The sequence below is a fragment of the Lepidochelys kempii genome, chromosome 6, assembly GCF_965140285.1.
Source record: "Lepidochelys kempii isolate rLepKem1 chromosome 6, rLepKem1.hap1, whole genome shotgun sequence".
NCBI lineage: Eukaryota > Metazoa > Chordata > Testudines > Cheloniidae > Lepidochelys > Lepidochelys kempii.
This window is the reverse complement of record NC_136385.1, coordinates 28,881,009-28,895,332: the sequence shown is the minus strand read 5'-3', so window position 1 is coordinate 28,895,332 and position 14,324 is coordinate 28,881,009. Positions and strand designations below refer to the sequence as shown.

General features: G+C 37.1%; 1 protein-coding gene across 2 annotated transcripts in view; it reads left to right on the top strand.

The window, feature by feature from the left end:
* Positions 1 to 13,614, top strand: part of CARS1 (cysteinyl-tRNA synthetase 1) — a 49,518-nt gene extending 35,904 nt beyond the window's left edge. For both annotated transcript variants that reach the window (XM_073347286.2, XM_073347287.2), the window contains 6 exons: positions 1,109 to 1,190; positions 8,665 to 8,745; positions 9,123 to 9,190; positions 10,696 to 10,755; positions 12,161 to 12,244; positions 13,289 to 13,614. In XM_073347286.2, the coding sequence (XP_073203387.1) occupies positions 1,109 to 1,190; positions 8,665 to 8,745; positions 9,123 to 9,190; positions 10,696 to 10,755; positions 12,161 to 12,244; positions 13,289 to 13,423 (510 nt within the window). In that variant the 3' untranslated portion in view covers positions 13,424 to 13,614. The remainder of the gene's footprint in view (positions 1 to 1,108; positions 1,191 to 8,664; positions 8,746 to 9,122; positions 9,191 to 10,695; positions 10,756 to 12,160; positions 12,245 to 13,288) is intronic.
* The last annotated feature ends 710 nt before the right edge of the window (positions 13,615 to 14,324 follow it).

Below are 14,324 nucleotides of genomic sequence, written 5' to 3'. Positions count from 1 at the left end.
AGTCTTTGTTTGAAAACTTTAAAAATAATGACTAGTATATATCCAATGCTAACCCCTTGCGGTTCAGTAATTCATTCAAAATCCATTCTTGTCACCTTGCAATCTGAAAAACCCAGATTCTAGAAGACTTAGGTTTTCAAGTGAATTTAGTGATGTTGCGAGGTTCGCTACTCTGGAAAGCAAACTCCTCCATCTGTATCCACAGAACAGAATACAGCAAAGGTAGTGGCAGTGCATGGTTCCCCATGCCACCCTGCTCATGTACCACAAGCTAACTTCAGTGAGAAAAAGAGAGTGAGAACAAGAGTGTTGTTCATTCTCTATGGCTTGCACCATTCTTGGTCTTTCTGCTGAGACTGCCAGCAGTTGTGATAGTGGTTTTTGTAGTGTGGATTCTTATTCATGACGATCTGGACTGAGCCCATCAACTCATTTCATGTAGGCATTTCCACCTTTTAACTGGGTAGGAGCCCTAACACACAGATGTTGGGGCTCCCCCAAGACCTTTTCCACTCATTTCCAAGAACTCCGTTCACCTCCAGTCTCACACAGGTGCGGTGCTGTTGTGTGAACAGCAACAGTTCCTGTTCCCCAGACAAAGCACTGGTCTTCACTAGCCTTGCAAGCAGGAGTCTTCCTGTGTTGTGGTGGTTTTTTTTTTTTTTGGTATTATCTGAGTTTATTTAACATTACTTTATTGCCATAGCAGAGCCTAATGATGCAAATCATCTCTCTCTCCTTGGAGACACTGAAAGGAAATAAATACTGTACTAGTAACCGAAGGTTCGAGGAAAAACTTCAGCCCAAGTGCATAGTGAACATTGTGTGTGTGTGTGTCTTACAACAGTGATACAGAATGTTAAACATGAAATGCAGTTCCTCAACTGATTTAAATAGTCATAGCTCTGTTGAAGTCAGTGGAACTATGTCAGTTTTCGCCAGTTGAGGATCTACCGTGAAGAGTTAGCTTCTACTTTATACTATATCCCTTTTAGCTCCAGAGAAGAACAGAGCGGAGTTTGACCCCATAAGTGCATACATATGAAACAGTTTTTGAATGGTTTGAATCTAAATTATTAACTAATCATAGAAATGTTTTGTTCGACAGCTTGAGTCTACAGTGATGCCATACCTACAAGTATTGTCTGATTTCAGAGAAGGAGTGCGACAAATTGCCAGAGAAAAGAAAGGTAAGGGTTAACTTTTTTCAAACATTATTGTAACTGATTTTAAGAGGGGGGGAGAAAAAATTAAATGTAGTTTTTTGATTATCTGATTTACATAAATAGCATCTCTGCTTTGAGAATAAAAATGGCATATTTATCTGTACCTATACACATTTCTCTGTGTATACAAAAGTAAACCAGAGTTGGTTTAAATCTTTGCCAGGTGTCCTTTTAATTATGATTATCTTTTCTGATGCTTCTAGATATGTTCATGTTAACCTGTTAAAGTATTCAGAATTTCCTATCATTGGGAGAGGGAACACGAGGAGTATGAATGTTCTGTTTCCTGTAGTGCCCACAGTGTGCTAATTGATTGCAAACATAAAAGAAGATGTAGTTCCTGTCCTGAAGGGCGTGCACATTTTAAAAATTGTAAATTGTAATTATTCCTTTTATTGGAACCTTCAACCACTTTGAGTACAAACAGGCTGAGTTGTTTCTTCGTGGTTTGATAGCATAGTCTGATCACAAAACCCCAGATAGTATTTTGTGATCTCTTTGGAGTATTCATAGGGGAGTTTGCTGAAGGTTGTTGTGGACTTTTTTCTTCTCCTTGGAAGCTTTAATGCTGCTTCGTGATTTGGCAACAGAACTGTATTGTGTAACAAATGGTGTTCTATTAATCTCTTTTTGCTTTTGCTTGTTGATGAGCTCCTACTGGATTTCTTGTTGTTCTGCCTACTATTCCCCTTGGGTTTTTATGCATCTTCAACGTATATTTGATACTGTTTTTTTTTTTAAACTAATGTCATGACTGAGAGAGAGTCAAAATAGGAAATATTGATTTTTTTTTAAAATAAAAAGCCTTTGATTGAGTAGATTGATAATAGCTAGCAAGCAATTCTAATTCTGTTACCATATTGAAACGTACTAGCCAGAACAAACAGAATAAATATCTTACAAACACAAAAATGCTTCCAATGATGTGATCATTCAGATATAATCAACAAACTTATTTTGGCGTAGTTGATCTTACAAAATAGTCTTACTGGTTTCAAATTTTATGTATTTTAATTTTGATTTTTTTTTTTAAAGTTCTTCAGCTCACAAGATGAGTGAGTGCCTTTTACTATTTGAAACATACATAAAATTTATTTTTTCTTTATGCAAAAAAACCTCAGCAGTTGAGATCAGCTGATTCACACTCTAATAGTTGAGGTTTGAATATCTAGGGGCTGATGGTAGTATATTTTCAGGAGAAGAAACCCAGCTCTGGAACTCATTTACCCTGTTGATCCAACAGAACTCAGATTTGTTAATTTTATAGGGCTTCTACCTGAAATTGAACTTTTAAAATGGTTTTGATTAGTGGTTGGGAATATTGCCTCTGAGTTTATACTTTCTTTTTAATTAGGGTTGTTGTAAATTAAGGGGATTTCTTCTTTTTTTTATAGCTAATTGCTGGCAGGATAATGTTAAATATGAATAATAGTGTTTTAATTTTGTAAATGCACCCAGACTCTTATGTTAATAGGTATGAGTCTTTTATAAAACTAACTATAAAAATAAATGCAACTTTTTTGCCAATAAGGCAATCCACAAAGCATTCCACAACTCAGGCACCTGTGATCTGGGAATCTTGTCAGAGGACCAGAGGGAGCTATAACCAAAGTGTGTATTCAAACATTATTGAATAAACTCTGTCTTCAACCAGAATGCCCTAATTGTAGGACATTCAAACATCATGTGAAAAAAAGTCTTTATCCATTTACAAGACTGGCAGACATCTGAATCGGAAACCTGCATTATTCATTTTTAGTAGAGTCTTGATTAACTGTGAATGTTTCTATTGATGATGATAAATGGGGGAAAGAAAAATACCAATGGTGTTTGCTAGGTGTACAGTGGGCAGAAATGACTCTAAATAAAATGCTTTTAATAATATCCAGGAAAAGTGGTGAGTTTTTAACTCATCCCATTGTGTCAAGTAACTTCACATCATGTGCCTTTAGGTTTTGTTTCAGTACTTGGGCAACTGCAAAGTTCCTGTATCTCTGCCTCTTAAAGCATACACATTATAGCAGATTTTCTGATCTGTCACAGGCGTTCTTAATGCGAGAGAATAATTCTGTTAAAGCTAAACATCTATTCAAATGTTTTCAAACACCATTGACTCCTTTTTTGCTTGTCCTCTATATTTCTAACTTCATTCTTATTTCTTGGATCCCAGCTAAGTCTATTACCTTACTGTAAAGTCTTCCATTACTGAAATCTTGGTATTAAGGAATCTGTCGCAGTGTTTTATTAGATGGTGGGTCTCTCCCTATTCTACAGCCAGAACAGAGTTGGGAGAACCTACTCATATTTTCCTAATATATCAGATAGACTAAAAGTAGAACTACGCCTCCATCTTTTTTACTGTGCATCCTCTGTCTTCACTGTTGGCTATAATGTATATTGCTCATTTAATCTTTCAGGGTGACTTATGAATTAATGCTCTTTCTCCCCCCTACCCTCCCCCCCCACAAAAAAACAAACAAACAATTGATTTTACTAGTTCCTGCCCCCAGCTCTTTTTGGCTTCTGAAACCCACTACCTTGAAGTTCACAGCGGATGTGAAGAATGGGCTAGGAGCATCCACAGGACTGTTGCCTGGCAGCTGGTTCACTCCTAATCAACAATGTGCACCTGGACAGTGTCACTGAGACCGCACCAAATCTGGTTTTCCTATCCATTCCCTTCTGTGGACAACATCAATCTTTGGTGAGAGTGACAACTTACAGTTGGTGCAACTGAGATCCAAAAACAAGTTCCCCACTGTCAGTTAAAGCCTCTTGCTGGGATGGTGCTAACATAGAGAATTGGCACAGTTCAGCCCTAAGGCAGTGCATGAAGCCATTATGCTGACACTTCTATAGGCACCAGTTGATAACCTTCTCTTATAAATTAAGAATTTCTCATGTATAAATTCCTCATTCTCCTCTACCCTGAAGAATTTCTCCTGCTTCTTATATTTAATTATTCATAGGTTCAGACTGGTAAATATTTATAACTCAAGCAGATACTGCTTTTGTTATACATTCAGTAGATCTATCATATTAATTCCATGCACGAGATATTGTCAACACCTTCTAGTATTAACAGATAATGGGCTAAACTCATCTGTGGTTTCACTCGTTGACTTTGTTAGACTTACACCAAGGATGAATTTGGCCGGCTGTGCCCACCTAGCCAGGATACAGAAAAACAAATAATTCACTGGAGATAGACTGCAGACTAAAGCAAACAGTTCTTCTTAAAATGGAACATTTTCATATACACACAAAGGCCAGGGTTGATTCCAGCTCCTCAAGCAAAGAACAGATGAGACACAAGTTCATAACACCAAGCAAAGGCAAGGACTCTGATTTTAGTAGTTTAGACAGTGAGGAGGTGTGTATCTGCACTTATATGTGCCAGTGAATAACTGAAGAAAATAGACCCTCTAAAATAATAGCTTACATTATCCCAATTACATACTTTGATTCCCGTATCTAAGCCTCATAATTGATGCTGAAGACTTTCCCTGGTATGTGCAAGGTATTGAGAATTATCATCAAATGTTAGTGTTTCTTATACAACATATCCACCAAGAACTACTTGGAAGTGTTGTTTAGTATATTGAACCTACTGAAACATGGGTGCAAGAACAATTTACTTGGGGGGGGAAGAACCTACTTATTAAAAACTCATGATATAAGTTGACCCAAGTAATCTTGTCACCATCAGCCTCCTCTAGGAAAAAATACTTACTGTGAATCAAACAAGGATACTAAATTTGGACTGACAGCAACATAAATACATCCAGAAGCTCTAATGTTTGTATTTGCTCTTGGTGTGTGAACCACTTCTGTTTGTTCTCAAGTAACCAATGTATTTCCTCTTTTCATCACTTTCTTTTATTTCTGAGTAAATACATGTAGTTTTTTCCTCTCTTTACTTCTATTTTTGCATGAATAATAAATCTGAGACCCTGATTGCTTGTGATCATTAACATCCAATGGCACTTCTGCAAGAAAAGAGATTTTAGCCGTGCTGTCCTAGCCAATTTCCAATTCAGCTAAGTCACATTCTCCTAAAATCAGTCCGTGCTTCTGCAAGTGACTGACTTGGAGAAGGCTAGAGTGAAATGGATAATGAACAGAAAAGCACTTTGGGAAAGATTTTCCATAGAAATGGCCCGTGCCTTTATTAGCACAGCTTTGAAAATGTGTGATATTGGAAGGATACCGGAAAATAGCTTCTCCACTGTCCTGTTGTGTGTAGGTGGGATAGATGTGATTCAGTAGGGCAGTGGTTCCTGATTTCACCTGTTAGAAAACCTCAGGCAACAGGTAGGTGGATTGGCACTTCCCTACATACTCTCATGCCATGTCTTGGCAGAGTTCACAGGATTTAAGGCCAAAAAGGACCATTCTGATCATTTAGTCTGACCTTCTGCATAACACAGGATAGGAGTCCACCCAGTAGTTTCTGCATCAAGCCCATACCTTCTGTTTGAGCCATTGTTTACCTTTAAAAAAGATAACCAGTCTTGATTTAAAGACTTCAAATGATGGAGAAGCTATCAAATCTCTAGATACATTGTTCTAACGGTCAATTATCCTCACTGTTAAAAAATGTGCACCTTATTCCTACTCTGAATTTGTTTAGCTTCAGCTTCCTTGCTGTGTCCCTTCTAATTTCTGTCTACTTTCTCTTTTCCTCATCTCTCTCTTCCCCTCATCCCCTTCTTTCTTGTGATGTCCTTTTCTTTACTTCTTCCAATTTTATTCACTTTTACTTTTTTTTTCCTTGGGGGAAGTTTTAGTGTATTTTTCCCTTCCAACTCATTCTGCCACTCATCAGCAGGCTACAAACTAATTGGGGCATGAGGCATCTTTTGATAGCTTTCTGTTGCTGGGACACCTGCTTTTGCAGCAGAGCTATGTTATGAGAGCGAAGACAAACACAATGCTTAGTGTGACAGACCGCTTCCTATATCTACAGTACTATACACAACCTACTCCTGTGGCTATTTTTATTAGGGGACCACACATCACAGGAGCAGAGAGGCTCAAGTATTTTCCTAGAGCATTAATCACAGCAATAAACTCACAAAGAGCAGTCAAGTGGCTCCAGGCAGGGTGGTTCTGCTGCCTTGAACCCTTTCTTGTCCACTCCACTCTGCCCCACACCATCTTAGACTAGGTTAGGAAATGCTGCTTTAGGGAACACTGCTGTGAGAAATTCTGAAACCGCAATTCAGTATGGGAAATAGAGCTACTAAGAAATGCTACCATGAAATAAGGCCATGTTTTCATTCATTTAGCAATCAGCCTGAAAGAGAGAGTAGAGAGGAAACAGTAATAATGGAAAAAGGCACTTAAATATCTAGAGATTTTTAATATATAAAAAGCTAAAATAAAGCTCTGTGTAGTTGCATTCGTTCTGGTCAGCTCTGGTTTCTTTCAGTAGTGTTTGCACTTTCCTGTTTTGCGAGCCAAAACTAAAACTCAGGCAGTCCTGCCAGAAAAAACATGCTTTTAATTTAACCTCCAAAATGTTGTGCTAGAAACTAAATGTCTATAAAGATTTGCTAAATATTTATCTGAATTAGTGATTCAATATTAAACATTAAGCTGCCTGTCTTTGAAATTTCTCTTCCCCCTTCATTTCTAGATTCTTCAGCAGGGTTTAGAGGATTTGACTAAGGCACTTGGAAGTGGACATTAGCAGAGCCTTAATATATGTTTGATTAGGCGGGACTGGAGATTCAAAATATATTTGAACAAAAATGTTATTTCAAGCTCCAGCAATTAAGATTTCTTGATTAAAAATCTCTTTAATTAAAACTAAAGCATGTTAAATTATTTCCCCTGACTGACATGATCAACTGATAGCTACATAGGTGATGTGCTTCAAGTCTTTAGAACGTATATTACTATTAACCCATCCTTCCTTGCTCACCTGTATATTTCATTCATCCATCTGTTGCATCACATCATTAATGTATAATGTAAACTCTTTGGGGTTGGGGCTGTCGTTTTATTGCATGTATGCTGCACCTAGTAAAACAGAGCCCCGATCCTTGATTGGGGCTTTGCTGCATTACAAATAATAATGGTAGTAAACATTTAGGCAAAATATATCCTCAGTTTCACCATGTGTAGTTGAGTTAGCCGTCTGTGAAAGAGACTTACGGTCATGACAACCAGTTTTTTTACATAACTTGCAGTGATTTTTTAAATTATACTTATTAGTGACATCCTGGAAGATAACTAGATGTAGCTGGCAAAAAATAGTGAGTATAGCTTTTTGTGTATAAAATATTCAAATTATAGCTCCACTTTTACAAAATTGTTTAAATAGTTAATCAAGTGAAGGAAGAAATGGTTTTGATAATTTTAATGAGAAAGGAAATGAGGGGACATGATCAAAATATATACAGTACTGAAAGGTACAGAGGAAGTCTCTTGAGTTCTGAACTCAAGAGTAAGGAGACATTCAATGCAATTAAAAGATGGCAAATTCAAAACTAATAAAATGATTATATTTTTTACACAATGAATAATTAGACTGTAGAACTCGTTGCCACAAGAAGTCATAGAGGCCAACAGTTTAGCAAGATTTAAAAAGGGACTGGGCAATTATATGGATATCCAGAAGATCTAAAGTCATTACAACATCATCATTTTGGAAAGGATATTAAACTTCATGCTTCAGAGCTTAAGTCAGTCTAACTATTAGAGACCTGGATGAGACCTAATGTGAGAGGGCAGATTTTTTCACATCTGACTACCGTGAGGTTCTTACATATTTCTCTGAAACATCTGGTTTTGGCCACTGTTTGAGACCGTATACTGGACTAGATGGACCTCAGATCTATAGTATGGCAATTCCTAGGCTCGTTCTTAGAGGAACTATTTGGACACCAAAAGTTGCTATTTTTCATTGTTGTATGGAATGGTGAAGAAGTCATTAGTAGGGTGCTAAAGTACTTTTAATATACAAATTCACAAGGTACAAAAGGCTAACTTCACAAAATGTCTTTTCTTTAAATGCTGAGATGAGGAATTCTATTTAGGGCTAGAAATCATGCATTGTAATGCCACATGACTGGAGGTCTGTTTAACAGCAACTGCGAGACTCTTGAGCCTCTGAGCAGTTACATCACAGAGCTGAGGTATCTTGTTGTTTTTTGGAGTAGTAGCAGCATCTTGACAAATTCCAGGTCTATCTAGCAGAAACATGCTTCTCTGTCTCACAGGGTCAAGAGATTACACTGAGCCAGAGGAAGAAGGAACTTGTAACCTTACTTATATCTATCACTTAAATAAACAAACTAGTAAAGAAATAAAAGAAACTGGTCTAACTGTAGTAATATTTTACTTGCATTAAATTACTTGCAGCGTGGAAGAGAACTACATTTTCATTTTAAACTAATATCAGAACTTCTAATTTTTCTGTGCCTTGTAGTAACTGAAGTACTGCAGTTGAGTGATGCTCTTAGAGATGACATTCTTCCTGAGCTTGGAGTTCGATTTGAAGATCATGAAGGTAACAAACTGTCTGCCTGTATTGTAAATTGTAGCTATTGCTAAAATTTGGTGAATTCTTTTCTTAAGATATTGAAAAATGTCAATATGATCAAGAATAATCAGGAATCCTTGTCAATCTTACTGAATGCACAGAGCTTTAACAGATTTAGTTTTTAAACTTTCAAAAGCATTCAGATAAAATGTACGTTTGCATCTCCTTGTATGGTGCTTAGCTCCTCAGTCATTTCTAAATGGTCATTTTGGTGGCATTTGCATTTAACTTAGTAATACAATTTGAAAAGACTATTGCAGGATGTGTTTCAAGAAACGTTTGTGGTACCAGACGTATAAGTGTTGGAACTGCTATGTGTTTATTTTTCTTTGTTGTTTCTCCAGGACTCCCAACTGTGGTCAAGTTGGTGGACAGGGAGACCTTACTGAAAGAAAGAGAAGAAAAGAAAAAGGTTTTAAATTATTTTAATTCTTTCATGTTAAACTAGTTTGTGTATTATATTATTTTGCACATGTAAAGTAAAACACACATTCTTATTGACATTACATATTTCCTTGCTGATTTGTGAGAGAAATGGCAATTTTAACACAAACAAAATGGAAAATAGCACACCCAAATTGATAGCAGAACTCAAGTGGCACTGGAGAAAAGGAATTTGAGATAATTGCTTGAAAGTATGCTATGGGGGATTTAAATATCAAGTTTCAAAAGGCTTTATACAATTATGATGTGCTGGGTATGACGTATTTATTCTTTTGTCTCCCTGGTAGAGTAATGCCTATGAGTAAAGTATTCTTATTTATTTGTCAATACAAAACAAAGGTAAATATTTCCATACAGTTAGCAGTACTGATTTGACATCTGCTGATAAAAACAGAATGAAATTGCTAAGTCTTCATTAATGTAGCACTGAATGAGGCAGGATTCCTGTGGAAAAAATAGCATGTGATCATGTAATTAAAGACTGAATCATAATGCACACCCCCAAGGTGACTGAATTAATGCTGCACAGGAATCTTAATTCTAGGATTTCCTGACTTTTGAGTGTTTGACTTTGTAACCTTAATAGTCTTTTAATGTAATTTTTTGTGTATACATTCTCTGTTTTAAAATAAAGTGAAAAAATGGCAATTCCATCATTTGGAGTCATACTGACTAGAGCTAGTTTGGAAAATTTTGTTGTGTTTTTTCCATGGAAAGTTTTTGACTCTTTGGCAAAAAATCAGAAACGGAAAGTTTTTAGCCAAAAACATTAATATATTGATTAGGAAATGTCATAGTGCTGCATGGGAGTTGCAGTTCAGGTCCTTGTGCTCTCATTCTTTTCTGTGGCCTGGGCTCCCTGGCTAGACTATACATCTCCCCTGCTGAAGTATGCTCAGTACTGAAAGAATCTTTGGAGAATTTAGCTGTCAGACTCTAACAAGTCTGAGCATGTGTAAACTGAGACTTTCCAGAGATTCATAACTTGGCCAAATTTGGACAGCTTTTTCCCATAGGAATAGCAAAAGGCTCATCCTGTTACAAAGATGACCTTCCTCCCAAATTTCAAACCCTTTTTTCAAAGCATGGAGGACCATGGTGCACTAGAGCGTCTCAATTACAATTGTAAGGATTTTTTAATGTGGGCCTAATAATGCATTGATCCCTAATCTCTTTCTGAGTAATGGCTGAAACACTTCTGTTGAAACTTCCCAAAAATATTCCGGCTGAGGCAGACACCAGGCAGGGAAAATTTCAGTGTGAAGAGTTGGTTTGGCAAAGGTATAAGCGACTGAAAACAGGGTCTTATAATAGACGCATTGAGCAACAATAATTATAGGTGTCATTACCAGTTTTGTCTATAATCAGATATCTAAAACATAGAGCTACTTAGCTGACATTAGTAAGAAATAACCTACTGCAATGGTTTAATTTTGATTAAGTAATGCTGTTTTTCAATTTGACTTTTTATAGATTGAAGAGGAGAAAAAAAGAAAGAAAGAAGAAGCATATAGGAAAAAACAAGAACAGGAGGTAAATATTCAAATATCTTTTTAACATACATTAAAATGGGCATTATGTTTTTGAAGATGTGCGTTAATGGCTATATTCTTATTCAGGCAAAAATACACTGTGGGCTGAATTTTCAGTCCAGCCTCAGCTGGCCCTCCATTTTTAAATTGTGTTGTTTTTGTTTTTGGTGAGTGAAAATTAATGGGGTGGGCAGTTTTTTGTTCACAATTATTTGTGCCTACAAGTTAGGTCACTTAAATGTTCAGGTCTTTGTTCAGATTTTGTGGTAAGTTTTTTTTTGTTTTGTTTTGATGTGGCCATCAGAGATGGTACGTGCTTCTTAAAATACCTTGTAGCACATTTTTTAGTGAATAGCTGTGAGTAGGATACAGCATGCACAACAGTTTTAGAGCTCTGGCAATTCAGGAACATTTAACTTAGAGAGGCTTCTGTCTGTGTCAATTATATTTTCTTCCCTCTCTTTATTATTGTATAGATATGCATGAAAACAGCATCTTTTTCCTTAAGAGTCCATCTGTTCCTGCTACTTATGCTTCACCTGAGTCTAATTTTCTGTGAAGACACATTCATCTCCATAGCATCTAATTGTGATTAGCACAAAGGTTTAAGACTCCAGGTGAGGAATAAGCACCAGAAGCCAGATGCTCTCTTGAAGAGCAAAGATCCTATTTCCATGCAAATTGCACTAGTAATGCAATACAGGAAAATAAACCTTCAAAGTATGATCTACAGGGAAAATTGTCTTTAAATAGGATGTTTCCTTTTCATGAATCTCCAAACAGCTTTATCCATTCTTTTTAAAATTGTTTATGATTTCATTGCTTTTAATGATCTTGAGAAGCCACCATTTTCAATAAAACCAAAGTTTAATTTTCCTTTAATATGGTTTAGTTATTTTGGGCCTTGATCCTGCTATGACCTGCATGGAGCCCTATTCAAATCAATAGGATTTCTGCTTGGACATAGGGAAACATCTGCAATGAGCTCATTGCCAAATAGCTTACTTTTTATGTTTGTACCTAAAATACAACAAGAGCTCAAATTAAACAAAAAGTACATCTGGCTTCTGCACCACATAAGCTGACTATTTTGAGCTGTAGCAGGGTTGTTGTTTTTTTGTCTTAATTGGATTCTAACTGATTAACTGTTGCAACAAAGTACTAAATTAATTACTTATTCCCCCAGACAGATATGTTCAAGATTCATATAGAGTTGTCCCTCACTGATGATTCCTTTCTCTCCACATAATGGAAAAGTGTGATGTGGGTCTCCTTGATTTGCAATTTAGATGTTCCATGCATCAATTAATGTACACCCAGGGACAGCTTTTCAGAAAAGGACAAGTGACAGTGTAATTCGTTAGGATGCTAATTAACTGTAATATAATGCATATTTTATATTGCAGGCAGCAAAACTGGCAAAGATGAAGATTCCACCACATGCAATGTTTAAATCAGAGCTTGACAAATACTCCAAGTTTGATGAAAATGTAAGAAACATGGGGAAATTTTCTTTATGCCAATTGAAAAATAAGAACTTAATAACTGACTAAAATGCCTGATCGTTTCCTCACTGAAGTCAATAGTGCATTACCAGTTAATTTGATGGGAGCAGGTTCATGCTCTTAAGTGTTCACTGAATTGTACCACATTGATGTCCTGTGTAAGGGTGTATGTAAGAGCCATAACTTTTAGGGGGTTTCCATAACATGGCCATCCTGCTACTGGGCAAGACTTCTATGACTTTTGGGATAGAAATCTTCTTAAAGATTAAATTGCAGAAACTTCCTGTTGGGAGGCAAAGATTGCGCACACACCCTGTCTCCCCCCTCCTCTCACTCCAAAACCTGGCAGATTCAGGGGATCTGTTGGAGACCGAGACCATTTGCATGGAGACTCTGTCCACTGTGCCTCCTCTCCCTGACAGCACAGCTCCATTGGACCATGCTAACAGGTTCTCTCTGTCCATTCCCTGGAGGGTGAAGGCTGGTGCTATCTGGGAAAGGTAATTGTATTACCTTTTCTGAGTAACAGCTGCTATACCAGCACTAAACCAACATACATTGCCCCCCAGTCTCCTTCCCCAATGTGAACCCTTGAGTGCCCTCTGCAGGTGAGCAGGAATGGTGCTATGTAGGCAGCTGAGCCCCTGCCGTGCAGAAGTGGTAATGAGCACATGGATGACCCTCTGTGCACAAATCATGGGGAGATAAGATCTGGGCTGAAAAGAGCAGTCTCAGTATGACCTAGAATATTTTATTGCATTTGCTTTAAAATCTGGAGCTTAATAATAAGCTGATATGTCTTGAATAGTGGCCTAAAGCTCCTGATTTACACAAGCCCTCTACTATGGTGCTATGTTCATTCATTTAGAATGTTTTATATTAATTATGCTGATACTCCCTTCTATCAGTAATGCATGATTCTGGTGGAAAGAGGTGATAAAATTTAGCCACGAATTTATCAGATTGACCAAAGTCAAACAAAGTATCTGGACGAAAATTTCTAAGATATTAGTGTTCTTAATATTCCAGGGATTTCCTACCCATGATACAGAAGGCAAAGAACTCAGCAAAGGACAAATGAAGAAACTGAAGAAACTTTATGAAGCACAGGAAAAACTTTACAAGGAGTATCTACAAATGGTTCAGAATGGAACTGGAAATTGAGAACAAAACCAGGACATTCTTCTTTTTTAAAATAAAGGCGAGAGCTGGGTTATTATAGGAACAGTAAAAAGCATATATTGATGCTCATATTGTGTTTACATGTTCTACTGTGGTCAAGCTAAAAATACTTGTTTACCTGGATTAATATATCATCAAGTTTAGAGTGTCAATAAAATTTTATTATTAAAAATAAAAAGAGCCTGTAGGATGTTTGTGTCACAATCATTATATATTGAACACTTCTCTTGGGGAAGACAGTGTTCAGTCAAGAAACCTATGTGGATTTGCTGCTTGTTATAACTTCTTCAGGCCCCTGGGTAATTTCTCATGCATGTCGCTCTTTAGCCAACTAATATCCAGTGTAGCTTGTGCTTTGGAATAGTTAATGTCACAACAGGTAGAACTTACTGAGACCTACAGCAAAGCTAATCAATTTGTCCCACAGTAAGAACCATAAATATTTCTCAAATTATTTCAATGACATTACATAGGCAGAAAGTACCATAAATAGTTCAAGTAGGATGAATCTGTTGCAGTTTTTCAAAACCCCAAATATAGACAAATAAATCTATGGTATAAGCAACAGTCATTTCCATAAGCTGGACTGTCACAGCCCTCACTTGGCCAAACAGAGCAAGAAGGTTCCTCCCTGCTTGGCCCAGCTCAGCTTTTAACTTCAGTCATGGAGATGAGTGCAGGGGCGAATCATCTGCTCTGAACTGTGGGTGGGGAGAGAATGGTCAGGTCTAGACAGTGGGAAGAGGCCTGCTCTTCCTTGCCCACCCCTCACTGTCCAGAGGAACAAAGGTGCTCCACATAAGAGTGAAATAACTTAACCTCCTCTGAGCAAGATGGAAGCAAGGGAAAAATTGTGAATGTTAAAATTCACTGTCCGGACTGC